Source organism: Psittacula echo (genome assembly GCF_963264785.1).
Source record: "Psittacula echo genome assembly, chromosome: 3".
NCBI lineage: Eukaryota > Metazoa > Chordata > Aves > Psittaciformes > Psittacidae > Psittacula > Psittacula echo.
The window spans coordinates 95787095-95806322 of NC_137736.1; the positions used below are offsets into that span (position 1 = coordinate 95787095).

The window sequence follows — 19228 nt, forward strand, 5'->3', positions numbered from 1 at the left end:
TGTTTTTATTATATATAATGAACACATGGTGAAGTTGTTAGTTGGTTTTAGGTGCCTGCGAGCCACTGTGCTTTGCATTGTTTAATTGCTTGCTCAGGTTTTAGTCTATGAATGATGCAGAAATAAACGCCCCATGGAGCCAAGCTTAATGATAGACAGCCCCAATGCAGGAGGGTTGGGCGCAGTTTCTCCAACTAACAGTAGCCAAGATCTAGGGGAAAAACCTGCCAAAGTCATCAGCTGAAGTAAGTAACACAAGTAAGAGCTGGGCAGGTGTCCAGAGCTGCAGGGTATGAGGTAAAGCCATTAACAGGGTTTTTGGGTTTAAGATAATGACAGATTGGTTAGCGATTGGGATTTCCTGGTCTCACAGGGTTTAGGAAATGCTAGAAACATGGATGTGGATGGTGTGCCTGGGGGAAGCAGGCACAGGGGCTGCTCTGTGCCCACCACCAGCCTCCCCTGCCCCAGTGCCTGCCCAGTTCCCAGCAGGAGGAGGTGCCTGACGGAAATCTGCACCATGCCAGTGCTCCCCCAGCCAGGGGAAGGGTGAGCTCCCCCGTTTGGCAGCCATGGGGCAGCAGCTGGTGGTCTGCACCCAGAGGAGGATGGGGTCACTGCCAAGGTAGGGTGTCCTCTGTGTATTTTTGTTATACTCCCTGTTCTTCCAGTTATGTGGACAAAGGAGCTGGTTCTTTCAGGGATTAAACTCACAAAACCCAGCTGGTGACCACAAGAGCACAACGGGATGTCTGCTTGCAAACAGGGGTTTTAATGACAAACTCTGCCCTGGCATTTGGAGGAGCTGGAGAGAAATCTTGTATTTAAAGGTTTTCTGACAGGATTGTACTAAAAAAGGTGGATAAAAATGACCTGGCCACTGACTGTGGGGTCTAAGTCTGGGCAGACCCAGAGACAGGTTAGTGTGTGCTGGCATCTTGCAGAATAGCCAGCAGGACCTTGCCTGAGGGATTAGCAATCTTACTAAGCTGCTTAGTTGGCTGTGCCTTTAGGTTCCTCCTACATCTCTGCATGCTGGGGGCTGGAGCTGACCCTCTCAGATCTGACCCAGAGGGCTGCCATCCTGCTGCCCTTTTGTGTCTGATGGCCCCAGAGTGATGGGAGCCAACACATTTGCCATGCCCACCAGGAAAGGGAAGATATCCACCTCAAACCCCTCTGATTGCTCTCACCTTGTTCTTCACTTCTAATATGGACTTACTTCTAATACACGTAGCATAAATTAATAGATCCTATCAGCCTAAATAGAGTTGTCTTCAGACGGGCACGCAAGATGGAGCTAGACCTTTCCTAAAGCACTTTGTTACAATTCAGTTGTGCTGAAACTGGCATGTGGGTAGCATCACATCTGGCTGTGCAAGGGTTACTGCGATTGTAGGATGTCTCTTTGCTTTAACTTTTCCCCATAAGGAATAATCATTGCAAATCTCTTGGCCTGCTTTATGGTAATCACCAAGAGATCAAACAAATAGTAATAAAATCACTAGCTTTCCAGAAAAATCAGGTTAAACTGCCCTACCAGCTGTGTCTTCACAAGCAGCACAGCATCCAAACTGAAAATAATGTTCGAACCCCAACTATGTATAATGAGAGTAGTTCGTTTTATGCATATGTGTGAATTTTCTCTGCTTTGCCTCCCTGAAGAGTTTGTTTCATCTTGGTGCCTTTCAGTGTTAAGCAAGGCTCCATGACTGATGCAAAGATATTGGGAGTTTCAGTTAGTAGAAAGGGATATTGAAGTACTCAAATACAGTGGCCCTTGTTAAATTAAAGCTGTCTTAATCACAGTCTTGTTGCAAGAATCTTAATTCCTATCTTGAACTGGTGTAATCCTGTATTACAACACTTTAATGCCCTCTGAGAAAGCCCCTGCTTGTTTAATTTTTCCCTACCCTTTCCTATATGAGGCATGCTTGCCTTAAGGGGGCTTGGGAGTGTACTGGTATATTTTCACTGGTGTGATAAGCATCCACAAGAAAATAACCCAAATAACAAGGATAAACCCAACAAATTCTCTCCACTTGCAGTGATCCTACTCAAACAGGAGATAACACATGGAAAGAAATGGTATATAATGTGAGCTATACAATAAATCAGTGGAGGACTGTGTCAGTGGCTGCATCACTGGTCTGGTACATGGGTGGGTCAGCATGTTAGCTGGGTGGAAACTCAGTGATACCTCACTGCCTGGAGACAAGTGTAGATTCAGGCCTGGAAACTGGTCTCTTACAGTGCAGGTCCAGGTCCATCCAAAACTCTGGAGGTTAAGAAAATGCTAGCTCCAAGTGAATGACACTCACCTGGCTTTGGATGGAGTGTGAAACTTGAGCCGCTCAAAGTGGGTCGGGTTTTGGGTTGTTTTTTCTTTTTAAACCCATAAAGCACTGGATTCCTGTTTTGAGGAAAAATGACTAAACTTTGACATTCACTGCCTTGCCAGTCTGGGTTTCCCACATTCACACACATGCTTTTCCTAGAAGAAATCATCCAGCGAAACAATGTGCCTTTTGTTAAGAGCAGCTGGTTGAGTGAAATAATGCTGCTTTCAGGCTCCTCCACGATAATGGAAAAAGCTTTGTGCCCTTTTGGTTTGCTGTCTGCCATCATCTCAAATCAGGCTGGGCTTTGCAGGCTGTCAGGTGACAGACAGGATGCCCCAGGACTTCTGAAGTGGTGCGCTTGGTTTATGGAGTATGCGCTGAGCAGGTTTCTGCTGAAAGCACAAGGAGATGCTGCCTCACAAAGCCCTGGCCTGAAAGGGTGAGGGGAAGAGCTTCTGGGTGGGATGAGGAGACGCCAAGTCTAGAGTCCGACACCTACTCGGAGCCACTCGCCATGGCACTCAAGAGGATTAAGCAGAGACAGAAAAGAGCTCTTTTAGAGTCTGTTCTTTCTCAGTCTGTGCCTGGGCACACTTATTCTTTGACTCTTGCTTTTATTTGCCTCAGCTTGGCTTCGGATGGTTTCCTGCCTCTTTCTAGCCAGCCCTCTTGCATCAATTTATCTTCTCAATTATTTTAGCAAAAAGAACTCTCCTCGCCCGCTTTCCCTCTTCCCTCCTCATTGTGTTTGGTGGTGGAGGGAAGGATCTTTTGACTCTTTGGTTATTCAGAGAATAGCTGCTTCCTTTCTATTTCACCCTGCAAATCACATTACTGTGCACATTAATGAGGCTGCACACAAGTGCTAGGGAAGCAGGAAGCTTCTACAAACCACACACTGATGGCGGTTTCTGTAACAGATTTTATCACAGGTGTGCTGTGTGGAGTATTCAAATGACATTTCAAAAGGCTCACATGGTAGTTCATGTAAGGGCTGCACTTAGGCGTTAATGCAACTACTTGCTGCAAAAGTGTGCATTACTGGCTTGCTTTAGCAAATTGCTTGTAAAATCTTTTAGCCAGACCCCTGGATGATGCTGAGAAAAGAATGGGGGTTCTCATTCAGGAGACTTGCATGTACCGGTGACTGAGATTTAACTTGTGTGTAAGGTAACCGTCCTTCTGCCTATCAAACCTGAGCCACTTTAGATGGTGTGCTCAAGGGGATGGGTGATTCAAAAACAAAAAAGGCAAATAGGCTTTGACCTGCTTTGGACAAGTTAAAGCACCGGAATCTTTCAACTGCTTTTGTGTATCACTGAGCTGCATTTATAGACATGTTTTGCTTATATTTTGTGATTCCAAATATTGAATTAACGACAAAATACTAGTTTTAAATGACATCTTGGCCTTCACAGGATCCAGCTTTTCTCCAACTGAGTAATTTATCTATTGATTTGCATGTGTATAAAAATTCACCATTGATGAATTGAAAAGCAGAATTAAAGGATGCTCCATGTTTTCATTCCATTATAAAACCCCAAAACGTGTACAGAGCTATAATATCACATGCTAAAACCTAAATAAAAGAATTTGTACTTCTTGGCATCCAATGTGCAAGCAGCATTAATGCCAGTCCATGTTTGGGTATGCATGCTGCATCTCAGGGCCTGGCTTAGCATTGTGGTGTGGGTTTCTGCTGCGTTAATTCAGATCTCGTGTAGTTTAAGATCTTCTGCTTCCAACCTGTCCTTCCTGCAAACGACCTGACCCTACAGAGGCTCCTTGGTCTGCTGGGATGATTTGCAGCAGGGAGAGCACTGATTCAGGGAGTGATAAGATTTTTTTTCTGAGCTGGCACTAAAGGAGGGAAAAGCTTCCAGTTCTTCAACGCACCCGAACAAAGAGGGAAAGAAACCTGCTGTTTCACGGCCACGAAGACATTCTTGAGTGAAATGGCAGAATGAGATGACTTAAAAATGGCAGAACACCAAGGGGGCTGGGGACAGCAGGGAGTCAAGGGACCTGCAGAGGTAATTTGAATGAATAATAATAATAAGAGGTTTCAGGTAATTTGAATGGAAAACCAGTCTGTAGCAATTTTAGTGCATTGAATCTCCACCAGACTTTCTGCTGCTGAATGCAGAGCTCGCAGGATTTTCATTCAAATGGACTTTGGGCTTTTGCAAAACCATTGGGGAATTGGCTCCTAGGAGCCAGAAGCAGCAGATTGGGCTGGCAGAGTCCTGAGTGGACACAATCCCCAGGTGCTGGAAAGGAAGGGTCTGGAGAGGAGCATCTTGCAGGGTCACCAGCTCAGATGGAAGTGCATGAGCTACATGGGCCATTGGAGATGTCTAGATGTTCTTGTCCCTGCTAGATCAGTCCCTGCACGACCCTGCCTGAGCAGGAGGAGAGGATGAGGCAGTGCTAAGGTTGCTCCTTTGCTATCACCAGATATTTTCGGGACGGGGACAGCATGTGCAATGCTATAATAGGGAGGCTTCCTTGCTTCAACACTTCTCTGTAAATCATGGCGGGGGAGCATCCCTGTTCCTACCCAAATCCCTACCTAAATAAACCCCTTATTTATAACTGTCAGTTTGGAAACCATGCTAGGTGACCTTATGGATGTCAAAGCAATCCAAGCTGAAATGCAGATGTTGGTACAGCTGGCACGGAGCATGATTCACTCATGACGACAGCAAAAAAATCTGGGACACCATTCCTCATATTGCTCTCCCATTTAACACATTTTCCTAACTCAGTAATGCTATTTTGGGACTTTTTCCAAGCCACTGTCTGCATGTAATATTCTCATCTTACTCGGAGAGCCTGGCCAGAGGACTTAACATATAATACTCATCTAATGATTTGAATGAAAAAGGCTGTTCCTAAGAGCAGGTTTTGCATCAAGTCCTGGTAGGAAAGGACTTATTTATTTATTTATTCATTTATTCATATTTGTGAGATGTATTTAGTTTAAAGGTGCTCAGTGAATGTTTCCACCCTCAGTAAAGATTCCAGGGATTTTAAGAATTTGGTGTTTGCTGGTAGGTGCTAATTGATGTGCATTTAAAAAGGAAAAAAGCTCACTAAATTAGTATACAGGGAACACACATGTGTTAGTCTGTGCCTCTGTGCCACTCTTTGTCTGATGTTAACAAGCCTTAATTTGTCCTGAACGTGTGCTGGAATAGGGAAGGAGTTTATTTTCTGCCTACTGATGAGGATGCTTAAGCACAGAGTCGAAGGGCTGAAGCCAACGGGACCATAACACTCCCAACGTCGTGCTGACTTTGGAAGTAGAGATCTGTCTTCTCTGAATTGCATTTTTTTTCCCCTTCCTGCTCTGTTCCTTTATGGTTGGTTTGGAACTGGGAACGCTCTGGTGCCAGATTATACCTGGCTGATAGGGATTTGCAGCCTCATGCAAGTAGGGTCAGGATCTAGTTTCCAGCCCTACCTCGCTTTAAGGAGCTCAGCCTGTCCAAAGCAAAACTGTGTGTGATGGCTGGGGAATCCAGGGTCAAAATCTGAGATTTGTTTACATTTCCACCTATCAGTATATATACTGCGATCAGTTTTTCCTTGAATAGGATCGTGCTACAGGTGTAGCATGGAAGACAGAATTTTTCCGCATGCCATCATGCCAGATGTTCAGGCTAATGATGCTGTGAGTAATGTTAAGGACATCTGTTTGGTTTTCTAAAGTAGATTTTCATATGCTTACTTATGCTGTCAAAATCTGGAGAACAGACCCTCATGGAAAAGAGGCTGCTCAAATTTTATAATGCTGTCCTCATCTTTGAACAAACCCCCACCATCTCCCTCATCCTGAAGAATGTTGAATTTCTTCCTCAGATCTTCCCACTGGGAAATACACTTATTTCCCAGAAAATGTAGTTGACTTTAAAACATTTTATTCAGTGACAATGCTGTTCACATTGTCATAACAGTCTCAAAAACAAAAGCACTCCTGAGTAAGGCAATTTGTTACTTGTTTATTTTGATGACACTTTGAATCCTAGAATTTTTTAACCTGTTTGAAGACTGAACTATACAAATATCCTTCTATGGCTTGTAGTATCGGAGATAATTCACTTTTCCTCTTTCTCAGGACTGCTGGTGCAGAATAGATTCTGTGTGTCACACTGCAGCAATGTGCATACTGAGAAATAAACCACTGATAGAGTCATATTCATGCAGCAATTCTGCAAAAGGACTTTCTAAAACAGCCTGCTTACGAGTCAGAGCCTGACTGGTGATAAAAACAGACCTATTCAGGTTTAAGGTTTGAAATGTCTGGTGTAAAGCTTGTCTCCTAAAAGATTAAATCCTTCAGCTGAATGGTTTGCTTTGCAAACATGTTTTTTTCTAGGGGAATCTTTGCTATGAACTGTTGTAAACAACCACACTCTTGAGTTAGAAATCACCAATATTCCCACCAAAAAGCATGGTGACATCCAGCAGCTACACCAAGAATTGTCTTGGAAAAAACATCCACAACAGCAGGGTCCCACAGGGTGTGGGAGGGTTAGGGTATCTTAATTCAACTGATACGGATGGGTGTCGACTTCACTGGACTATTCCAAAATGCTCAACTACTTTAGGCATCAATATCTGTCATTCACACCTAGGCAAATGAAGTTGCTTATGTCTCTAAACGTTGACTGTGCTTTGCTGTGACTGAAATCACATCTGCCTGTGCTTTCTGTATTTTTGCACCTTAGTTAAATAATGACCCTAAATGAGTGCAAACTGTCACTAACTGGCTACTTAGTATGAACACATTTCAGATATAAACAGAACTAGCCCAAAATCTGCATTGTAAGAATTAGTTAAATTCACTGTTAGAATCACTACTTCTCTTGTGACTGATGTTATTAAGGCATTAGCAATAGGGCAGGACCTGCTCCAACTGGCAGCTCTGTTAATTCACCAAAACAGTGCCTTTTCATAGAAAATGATGAGTATGAGAGTGCCTTAATAAACTGTGTGTGAGAAGAGATGAAAAATACCTTAACGAGAAGAGATGAAAAATACCTTAACGTGCTTTCAGAGGGAACAAATGACACACAACCCTGGTGCATGCAGTCATTGGTGCTCCTCTTAGTTACACTAAGCCATATTACTCTTAAGCATTTTACTGACTGAAAATAAATGCATATTAAAAAGCTCTGCAAGTCCCAGGGACATGAAAGAAGAGCGCCGTTTGCTGGATTTCTGAGCAGTGAAATAACACTGCCAGTCCTTGTGAGACAGGCGAAAGCGCAGCTGCTGCTTAGATGTCCCTGGGGTAGCAATGGGCATTAAACCAGGTGAAAGATAATGATGCCTGGGGAAAATCCTTCCTTGAATTGTTACAATTTAGAGAGATGCTGTTGGGTCAAATACACTCTGCAATGGAGCACTGTAATAGGCAAAACCCAACCCCCCTCCCTCTGAACTGGAAAAAATTAAAATAATAATCACAGAAAGGTTTGAGTTAGAAGGGACCTTAAAGCCCACCCAGTTCCAACCCCCTGCCATGGGCAGGGACACCTTCCACTAGACCAGGTTGCTCAAAGCCCCATCCAACCCGGCCTTGAACACTGCCAGGGATGGGGCAGCCACAGCTTCTCTGGGCAAGTTTAATTAATTTTGTCTCTTTTTCTCTCAAAAACTACCAGGAATTGCTTCCATCATCTCCCAGCTGCCCTCCTCACTGGGCCTGGTTCAGAACATGGCTGTATCCTGTGGGCCCATGAATGTGAACTGAAACACAACAGACATTTTCTGAAACAAAGAAAAAAACCCAAACACTACAGAAAGGTAACTTTAACTAGAGACCTCATAGCAGCCCTCTAGCATCTGAAGGGGGGCTAAAGGATGCTGGGGAGGGACTCTTCATTAGGGACTGTAGTGACAGGACAAGGGGTAACGGGTTAAAACTTAAACAGGGGAAGTTTAGATTGGATAGAAGGAAGAAGTTCTTCCTTCTCACAGTATGTGAGGGTGGTGAGGCACTGGAATGGGTTGCCCAATGAAGTTGTGAATGCTCCATCCCTGGCATTGTTCAAGGCCAAGTAGCACGGACCCTTGGGTGACATGGTTTAGTGTGAGGTGTCCCTGCCCATGGCAGGGTGTTGGAACTAGATGATCTTAAGGTCCTTTCCAACCCTAACTATTCTATGGTTCTGTGATTCTATGATTCCATGACACGAAATACAATCTACTGGGATAATCAAACAAAAGGTTTAAAATCTGATTTACCTTAGAGTTTCCCTTAAATAACACTATTTTCCATGCTAACAGTATTGATGGCTTGGCTTTGCGAGCGAAGATTTGGGAAGGGCTTTACCCACGCTTACTACAAGCACGATGACCAAGGGCATGTAGGATAGGCAAATCTGGCTGGGGAAAAGGCTGCTTAGGCAATCAGGAAGACTCCGACCAGGACTGTCAACTCCTGGGGCAATCTCGAGCGACCAATGACCTGATCTGCCCCTGCAGGCATGGTTGGACCTGCAGCTTCCAGTGCACCTTGTCACCTGCCGTTTCGACCCTCGCCTGTCGCTACAGGGCTTTGCAAGTGTGAGTAAACCCTTCCAGCCTGCGCAATGGATTTTTTAGGTGAGGCGCAGTGTGCGCAGAACTGGCCCCACCCTTTACACCTGAGGTTTATCTGCCACAGCCTAGAGAGCTGGGATGGTGACAGCAAAGTCCTCAGGTCGTAGGTTTTGTAAGAGTGTCCTTCTCTTGGATGGAAGACCTTACAAGGCTAGATGAGCTCCATCAGCCCCGGTTTGAAGATAGGAGTTTTCCTTCTCCTATGAGGATGGCATGTCTTCGCTAACGAAGATTTGGAAAGGGTTTCACCCTTGCATTCTGAACGAGACTGTCATCTCCTGGGTCAATCACAAGCGACCGATGACGCAATAGCACAACATCAAGCGTCCAGGCGGGATTCTGACTTAGAGGCATTCAGTCATAAGCCCTCATGCCAGTGGCTCCTCAGCCAAGCGCACGCACTGGGGGTCTGAACCTGCGGTTCCTCTCGTACTGAGCAGGATTACAATTGCAACAACACATCATCAGTAGGGTAAAACTAACCTGTCTCACAGTATTGTACTGCATGTAAATCTAAGATGACAATTTATCCACTTGAGTAATCTAGAAAGTGTAGAGCACATTTGCTAATTAGCTGTAATAAAATGCTTCTTTTTTGAAGAACTGCTGCCAATAAAAGTAGAGGAATTTCAATGTAAAACCACATTTACTAACAGACTTATTAATATGCCAATTCTTTATTGTATTTAGTATCTCATCATACATTTACAGGACCAAGATGTTTGTATTTTGAAGTGCACTTCCCCTTATTAGCTGTGTCTCTGTGTATGTGCGTGTACATGCATTTGTCCCATACAGGGATAACCTTCTTAACCTTCTCCTCCCAATTCCCTTCTCTCCAAACAGGAATTGCATCTTCAGCCTCTTTGTTTTCACATATACAGTTATCATAACAATACCATCAAGCCTTTGAAAAATGTCTTCCGTCCTCTCTTGCCATAAAGAGTTTCAAAGCTGACCAGGCTTCGAAACACACCCTAAATATGGGACATTTCTGATGCTCTGGGAAAGATTTTTGCTGCCGGACTGACGGAGTAGAGAATGACCACTCAAAACTGGACCCTTTAAAATAGTGATGGTTGTATTTAACAACATCAAATTAATTTGCCTCCTCCTCTCCAAATACTGCTCATAGTGCATTTTAGCAACTGCAGGATTTAGAGAAATATTAGAGGTGAAGTATTGTAATTCCTCCTCAGATTTTTATAAGTAAGTACTTGACTTTATTCAGTTACCCTTAAATTAGTATCAGAAGAGAATCAATGATGATGCTTACACCCCAGCCCAAGCTTAAATAAATAATACATTCAATTCATCAAGTATTCCAGTGTTCCCGATGCACCACAAGGTATCTATTCTTTAGTGGATAAAGAGGAACTATTGCCTTATGGAACAAGTCAAACAGTAGCCAATTACAAAATAAGTCTTTATAACTATCCTGGATATTAAATACACCCCAATACAGATATCTTGCTAAAATAAAAATGAACTTTTTTCCTCCTCCTTTATAAAAAAGAATGTATTCTCTCATGCCTAGATCCCATCTCCAGTTTCATCTTCAAAAGAGCCAAGCAAAATAGATCACAAAAGAGCTCTAGCAAAGCATTAGTAACTTTTTTGTCTCCCAACTGAAAAGGCACCTCCATGTACTGACACTATCCCAAAGATTCTGGGCAACAGTGCAGCAGGACAGCACCACTGGTCACGCGAAGGAGACATGGCAGTAATTCCCTCTTTGGAAACGTTGGCAGTTGGGTTCCAAGACTGTTTTGACCCTATCCCCTTCTTTTTCACAGGCAGAACTGAATGAATCTATTTTTGTTTTGTTTTCCTTCTTAACAGCCACTTTCTCTAGATCTAAGTGCCATGCCTGATCAGATAATGAATGTTTACACGCGTCAGTCAGTGTTTCCAAACTGCTTCATTGTTCCCAGTATCCAGTGGTGAAGCCCCCATCCCAGTCAGGACAAGAAAGCCACAGCAGAGGAAGGAAAGGTTTCCTGCCTGACAAAAGCAGTCCTGTTTAAACCAAAGATGGAGTTAACTACCCATTCAAACAGATGCACGCAAAACACTGAAGCAGATTGCCTGGCTCTGCCTTACATAATATTATGAAATCCCAGCGACCCGTATTTAATAAAACAGGGTGAGATGATACCATACTGCTGGCAACATGGCTGGCAGAGGAATGTTCACAAACTGTCCTTTATTTATTTATCCCTCTGGAAAAACATCCGCTCTGTTGCCATCCTGCGATATACTTCCGTCCCGCTGCAGTTCTGTGAATGCACTGTTGGTTGAGAGATTGGGGGTGAAATCTTACAGCTTGGCTGTCGTGCAGATTTAGGTCATTTTGCTAATTAGAGAACAGTGTGTATCTTATTAAGAGCTGTTTATCCTCAGTGTTAGTTTCTATCTCCAGCAGGAGAGGGTTTCTTCTTTGAATTCACACACCGTGACATCAGTGACGTTTAGGCACTTGACAACATGGTAGATGTGAAGATCTGCTGCAGAATCTGGGGGATGTCTTTGGTATCCATGGCAATAAAAGACCGACCTGCTGGTAGCATCCTCTGCAGCCTAAGGAGCAGAATGAGGGACAAGACACAATTAATGTTTCAAATTATCTTCCCTACCACACGCCAGGGTTCCTTAAAAATGGGTGGTTTTCCTTTTGTACACCTTCCCAATCCATGCTGTTCACAATGCAATTAAAGGCCTGGGAAAGCAGCAGTGGGAGGAAACACCGAGAGCAGCTATGTCACAGAGGTCCTTTCAGCAAGACAATCAAGAGTGTTTCTAGAGATTTCTATTCACGTCCGCTTTCTGACATGCAAAAACTGTTTTGATCAAGGTACCAGTGACCCCATGAGGTATTACCACAACTGTTTTTCTGAGGGCAGCTAGAGATTTACCTTGGAAATTAACATATTTGCTTACTTTAATAGGTTACCATGAACCCACAGCTCATTCAGTTCAACATCCCCAGTGATTCTAAATGTGCTTTATGTATTTCTTCTTTGAGATTGTAGCAGATTAAATAGAAAGATACTTTTCTGCCAAGATTAGCCTGACACACTTTTGTTCACAGCTTAAACCACCTTATAAAAGCTAAATAAGATGCACGTTGCTCCTCATGGGGAGTCAGCAGGCTTGGGATTTGTTTTTTCACTGCTTTTTAAACGAGTTTATGCTCCGCACTGCTGTCCCAGTGCTCAGTTAAATCTCACTTCTAAATGTGAGTTTTTAAAAAAGCTGCAACAGGGAATTCCCTCCTCCCTCCCCCACAGCAGCTACAGGAAGGCTTTGTCTAAATTCTGCACTTCCACATACACAGAAATGCATTTCAGTGACAGCATTGTGTGCATTTTCTGTACCCACAGAACTAGGCAATTATAAGATCTCTTCTCACACAGCAGGACAGGGTCAACACTTTATTTATTTATTTATTTATTAATTAATTATTCCTAGAAGTAAAAGGACTTTCTGTACTTATAATCTTTCAGAATGGGTTCCCTTTTCATGCATAACACAGTTCTGATGTACAGACCTGCAGACACGACTAACGGTGGCTGTGAAGCTCTACTGTCTCAGCTTTTTTCTGACTAAAACTGTGTACTGAGTGCCAGTTCCCTTAGGGCCTTCTCTCATTCTGCTCAAGCTGAAGACTCGAACAGAAGCAGAAAAGGCACCGTTGATATTTATGGCTATAACCAGCTTTTTGCTGCATGTACTGGTCCTCAGTGGATGTGGAACTGAGGGATGCCTGGTATAGAATTTCCTTTTTTCCCTGTGGCCAATTAACTTACAGTGAAGTTATGTGGTAGCATTGAAAATAGGCATATTGGCTCGGACTCTCCAAAGAATTTGTGTCTCTAGCACAAAAGGAGTATCTGAGTCAAATTTCTGGCAGTTTGGAATCACAGAATCACAGAATGGTTAGGGTTGGAAGGGACCTCTGGAGATCATCTAGTCCAAACCCCTGCCAAGGCCCCTGCAGGAAGACCACTAAACTCTAGTTTCTCTTTCTTTAATCACTTTTTTATAGGCCCATGCATATCCAAACTGCGCTTTGGGAAATGGCAAAGGCACCAGATCTCTTTCATGATTAGGTAGTGATATTACACAGGGGAATAGTGCACAACCTCCAGTGGAAGGAGGGCTTCAGGTACTTCCTTTGGAGGTACAAAATGCTCTGAACTAGCTAGCTGTAAGGGATGTCTGCATGGACCCATAGATTCAGAAAAAAAAAAAAGGGAAAAGGATGAAAACTTGGACTGACCTAGTAGTGTGCACTCACAGCCCAGAAAACTAACCATATCCTGGGTTGCATCAAAAGGAGAGTGACCAACATGTTGAGGAAGGTGATTCTGCCTCTCTGCTCTGCTCTCGTGAGACCCCACCTGCAGCACTGCATTCAGCTCTGGGGATCCCAAAACAAGAGGGATGTGGACCTGTTGGAGTGGGACTAGAGGAAGGCCACAAAGATGGTTAGAGAGCTGGAGCAACCCTCCTATGGAGATAGGCTGAGAGAGTCTTGGGCTTTTTCAGCCTGAAGAGAAAGGTCTGGGGAGACCCTATTGCGATCTTTCAATATATGAAGGAAGGACAGAGACAGACTACTTCCCAGGGCATGTAGTGACAGGACAGGGGGCTATGGTTTTAAACTGAAAGAGGATACATTTAGATTTAAAAGAGGGAAGATTAAGACCAGATATCAGGCAGTTCTTCTCTGTGAGGGTGGTGAGACACTGGCACAGGTTGCCCAGAGAAGCTGTGGCTGCCCCATCCCTGGCAGTGTTCAAGGCCACGTTGGACAGGGCTTTGAGCAACCTGGTCTAGTGGAAGGTGTCCCTGCTCATGGTGGGGGGGATGGGATCGTGGTGGAACTGGATGGTCCTTAAGGTCCCTTCCAACCCAAACCATTCTATGATTTTATGATACTACGATCAAAACCTTAGTGTAGAACACAAGCATGGGCAACCAAACGCATAAGTTCACTGCAATAGAAGCATAGTTTAGATTTATGATGAATGAAACCAAAAAAAGATAATTAGGCATAAACCAAATATACTTACCTATCTGCCTGGTCTCCTAAGGATCCGATAAATATGGCAAAAGCATTGACTTGAGCACTGGTGGTCAAGACTTGAGCAAACCTTGATGGGCGAATACCATATCGCTCGAGATTTGCATCACTCAAGACAATAACAAAATACTCGTCAGCCTCTTCCTTGGTGATTTCACGAATGGCATGCTCTGTCCCTTCCAAGGTATGGTCTCCACTCATGCAGAACTGAGCATGGGCATGCATGGTCTGTGTGCACAACATAACCAAGTGGAAATATATAAGATGACTTTAGGAATAAACATTCATTTCAGCTGGCACAACAAGGAGTAAATATTCAGTTATGGTATATTGGGGGAAGCTTCAGAAATGTGGACAGTGCTCCAGATAGTACAGAAGATGCAGCTTTTTGTACATAATACAGCATATTTTAAGATGGGCAATATTTCTCAAAATGGATCAACCAACCAAAACACACACACAGACATAATTAAGCTGGGCCTTAGGGAAGGTAAAATACTTTGATCAGCTGTGGTTCGAGTAGCTACATTCCTATGTATTTAAGGAAGAAAACAGAGATTAGTTTCCTAATACTGTGACCAGCTCCTGCCTGTTTATAGTTTGCATTAGACTTGCAAACCCTAGTAGTGTTACAGTTAATATCAAATATCTGGGTGCTGACAGAAGCAGCAAAGTGTAAACATGTTGAAACATTTTGTTTGAGTTATGAGGGTGGTGAGGCACTGGCACAGGCTGCTCAGAGAAGTTGTGGATGCCCCATCCTTGGAAGTGTTAAAGACCAGGTTCTGGCCTTTTATTTTACTTTACTCTCTTTATGCTTTGCATTCTGTGACCTACAATTTTATCTCTGCAGTCACAAAATCCTTGATTATCCAGTATCACTTATCAGTAGCATTTACCTTAAGAATCTCTAATCGCTGTTTATTGTTCTTGGGAACCTTGTCACTCCCAACCAAGGCGATATCAAAGCCATCTCCTGAATGTCCAACAATATCGTACTGCAAGAAAGAAATGTCATCAGTCATCTGCCGGTCACAAATGGCCCTTGGGTCACAATGACATGAGACAGATCAAAGGCAATTTGCTTTCAACATGATACCCCAAATACTGTTCCCTGTTTCTGTTTACGAGCTGCATAAGGGAACTCCTTGCAATTTCTCACTGACATGAAAACATGGGAAAGAACTGCTAAATAATGAAATTAAAGAGCAGTTACTTATTTCCATGGTCTGTTTTTCACATCACCCCACCAACTGCAGAGCGGTGATGCATAAGATCAAGACCTTGCCCTCTCACATTGCCCATGTATTTTTATAAAGTAGCAATTTTCATCCTCTTGAGTCTGACAAACAAGAAGTGCATTGTTAGAGGGTAGCTCCCGCGACTGATGAATCTTTTTTGTGACCTCATTCTGCTTGGAAAAGACAGCACTACAACCCTTCTTTTTTTGAAAATCAACACTCCCTATTTTCGTGCGTAACAGATCAAAGTCATTGCTGAAAGTATGTAGAAAAGTGAATTCCAAGAGTCTCTGTACTGGTGTGCACATCATTCTCCTGTGAAAAATGCTGTAAAAATTACATTTAGAGCTATAATAGTTCAAATATCCTGTTGAACAAATATTGTAATATTGGGAAGGCCTTTGTTTTATATAAGAGTTTCATTGTCATTACATGAAAACCAAGACAAGCTGAGCTATGGCAAGGTCCTGACCTGCCCTTTGTGTTGTGGATTTGGCAGTCACCCCAGGGAGAATTCATGACCACAACAAAAGTGGATTTAAGACCTGTCTACACCAAGTAATAGAGCACAGTGCACATATCCTGAGCCTGGAGAGACCTGAGCTGGCAATTCCTCAACATGCACACGCCTGTATTTCCCCCGACTAGCTGGCACACATCTCCCTCTAGTTGACAGCAACCCCTTGTGCAGTATTTTGCCTTTCTGTTATCTTTCATTCAAGCACTGCCTACAGGTCCCTGCTGAGTTCACCATCCCTGATTCCCACATAATCACCTGGTAAAAGGCAGGTCTATTCCTCAAAGTCAGCTCCTGGAGACCGGGGAAAGGGCATTCTTTATTGACAAAGCCCTTTTTATTTGTTTCCATATCACTAATTTGCTTAAAAATATATCAAAAGTAAAAGAGAGCTATAGCAGCTGGAATAACGCTTTTAAAGGTGACACCTCCCTCTGCACAACACTGCTACGTACTATAGATTAATTTCACCCAAGGTCAGACCATTTTATGACAGAATCACTTAACCCTGACTTCGTCCCTAGGAAATCTTTACATAATTTAGTCCCCCACGCAATCCCATTTCTTTCTGTATTTTCCCATTCCTGTTCTCAGCTCTTCCATTTCTAATATTTGCCACCCAGCTTCACGTAAAGCTTCCAGTCTGGCACATACTTTCTCTTCAAAATGTATTTCTTATCACCAGTAATGCTTCAGACTCTCTTTCTGATGAATTTTTAGCTGGTGTTTCTGTCTCCCTCAAACCATTATCTTTCCCAGAGGAAAAACATGGCAAATGAAAATACACAGGTTTTGAGACTAATGCTGAGGTTACATTCAGGATGCTTCTTAATTAATAACAGGAATAAATAAACCCAGAATGCGAACCACACACTAAGGGAGCGTGCTTGTCTATTGTTTTAAAAACCAGAGATAATTCAAATCAAAGGACCTAAATAAAGCAGTGGTTTAACGGAGCAGAAAATACACAGCACTAATGTTGTTGTTACGTAATGTCAGAAATGTCCACAGATCTTCAGGGTAGGCTCTTAATCATGAAATCCTGCATGTCTTTTGCTGAGCAGTTTTGTTTTCAGTATCACTTTTAAGTCAGCAACCTAATTACATAAAGCAAAATGCTATCATTCTCCTGTGTAAAAATAAAGCTGACTCCTTCGTTACAAGCTCCTTCCCAGTGCTTCACGGACCTTCCCACTGGGTGTCCTGGTATCAGCCATACTGAGTTCACAGGGATAGGCCAGTATAATTTTGGTTCTTGGCATACACTAATAACAGACCATATTTCATCTCAAAAAGGCTGGTTTAAACTCAGTGTGACAGTCTGTGTAAAGGGAACTGCTGTAGCTCCTAGGTGGAACACCAGAGGTTGACCGTACGGTTGGATCCCCTCCTCATTCTTGTACAAGGTGGGATTGTACAACCCAGGTTTGGGCAAAGTGAGGCTGAAATGATTCGAGCAAACTATTGCAGGCACATAAAGGCGTTCACCTGGGAACATCATGTCCTGTCTGCTCCCTCCTTGGCTGGCTGCTTATTATTCTTCATGTGTGCCCATGCATGCGCCTGAGTACGTATACTTAACAGATGTTATCTGCTTCCTTGTTTCCTTGCTGACAGTTATTATTGTTTCTTTGCTGACAGTCTACTACACTATTTGTGATTAAAAAAAGTATGGTGAGGCAGCAGGGGAGAAGTGGCTGATTTGTTTCATTACAGCTGCTGCATTTTGGGTCAAGTAGGGCCTCCCAAAAAGTAGAGTGAGATCCTGCTGTGCTGTGAAAGAGAAGTGTTCCCAGCCCTCAAGTGCTGGTCCTCATGGCCCTCTGGTCCCCCTGGAAGTCAAATCAAGGACCAGGAGTAGCCAAAACCTAATGAGTGTAAGGTTGCTTTTGGGCAGCTTAGCTCCCCAAACTGTGAGGCTGGATGAGTACTTTTGCTCCAGAGAAGGAGAAATGTTGCAGCATTGACTTGGATTGACTTAAGCCAACATAGGACTGCAGCCTGGGAGACCCTCCTTGGGAGAGAGAGAGGGATGGGAGCAGGCTAAAGCCAATCTTTAGAGGTGACAGAAGGGAGAATCTTGTCCAGGAGAATGTATGGAGTCTATGGCAATTCAGGAATGCAGAGTTTGGAACAGGAGTAAAACTGGAGTGAAGAAGCCCACTCTGCAAGGGCAAAGAAGGAGTATTTAAATCTTTCACCCAGGTGTTCTTTCAGTAAATTATTACATCCTCCTGATTTGTGTTCTAATAAAATGAACCCTCAGTGATTTGATGTTATCTTGGTGTGCTCATTTTAAAGAAAAGGTGCAGACAGCTCCACAGCCCTGGCTAACCACGAACCCCAACACATGCAGGCACATGCACGCTTTGTCAAAACCAGTTTCCTTCCTTTGCAGTAGGTAAAGACAAGCACAGAAAAAGGGCCACTGAGAAGCAAGGATACAATGCTTTTTTTCTCATAAATTACCTAGGAGAATTCAAGTGGATGGAGTTACAAGTGAGAGAAGAGCTGTGATACAATCTTACTTGGAACTGACTCTTGTTTTGTTTTACAAAATAGATTGCAAGCATAGGCTCTCATGACAAATCCAGGAGCAAAATACGTTTGCTATAATGCAAACTTAACTGAATTAATATATTATTGTGGTACACAGAGGCTCGTTTTCCAATAGCCTCAGGTACACTGAGACAAGAACTGCTCTATTCAGAGCTGTGAGTACATTACCTGTAAACGTCTCTCAAAATAGCATCGTTCTGTTGGTTTCTTTCCTTACAGGTTAAAACAATCCCTATTCCACTGTAACATTTTGCACTGAATGGATGGTTGCTGCTGCCTAAAATGGGTAAAAAGGAAGTCTTTGTCTTCTGCAGCTGCCATGTCAAAAGGTTTAATTTCTGAAGGCATTTAAAAAGCTGAAAGAAGACACATGCTGAATGTAAAAGCCAGTGTGAATTAAGACAGACCTGTGCCAGAGGGCTAGATCTTTATAAATTCATCTCTTCTTTGGACAACACTGAACCTTCTTTTTTTCTGAATTTATTTCAAACTTTTTGTTTATTATTTAAAAGGAACTATTCTGCCGTGTGTGTGGGACATCTTTTCCTAAATTAATACTGCTGCCTCCATACTGAATTTTACTAACAGGGAATGCTGAAATGGGCATGTAAAAGTTGCAATATCCCTTTAATACAGATATAAATCACAATTCAGGCTTTTTCTGCTAGTTATATAACATGCTATTTATTGAGCCACTTATAATATTTTAAAGGCTTCATAAAATTGCTGTTGGATAATTTAGTGGACGTGCCTCCTAAATCTGCCATCATGTGTGCAAATGATGGTAATTAGGGATGATATAAAACCATATAGTTTGTGTGACAGATGTAAAACTATCTCAGATAACACAAAGAACAAACTGCCCTCT

The 19228-nt window shown here is 43.0% G+C and overlaps 1 protein-coding gene across 1 annotated transcript in view; it reads right to left on the minus strand.

Annotated features, from left to right (window-relative positions):
• Positions 1 to 11425: 11425 nt before the first annotated feature.
• The window catches only part of VWA8 (von Willebrand factor A domain containing 8), a gene marked incomplete at both ends in the record, with an annotated part of 186731 nt that continues 178928 nt past the window's right edge, over positions 11426 to 19228 (minus strand). The window contains 3 exons of the mRNA XM_080612926.1: positions 11426 to 11534; positions 14033 to 14271; positions 14943 to 15041. Coding sequence (XP_080469052.1) covers positions 11426 to 11534; positions 14033 to 14271; positions 14943 to 15041 — 447 coding nt within the window. The remainder of the gene's footprint in view (positions 11535 to 14032; positions 14272 to 14942; positions 15042 to 19228) is intronic.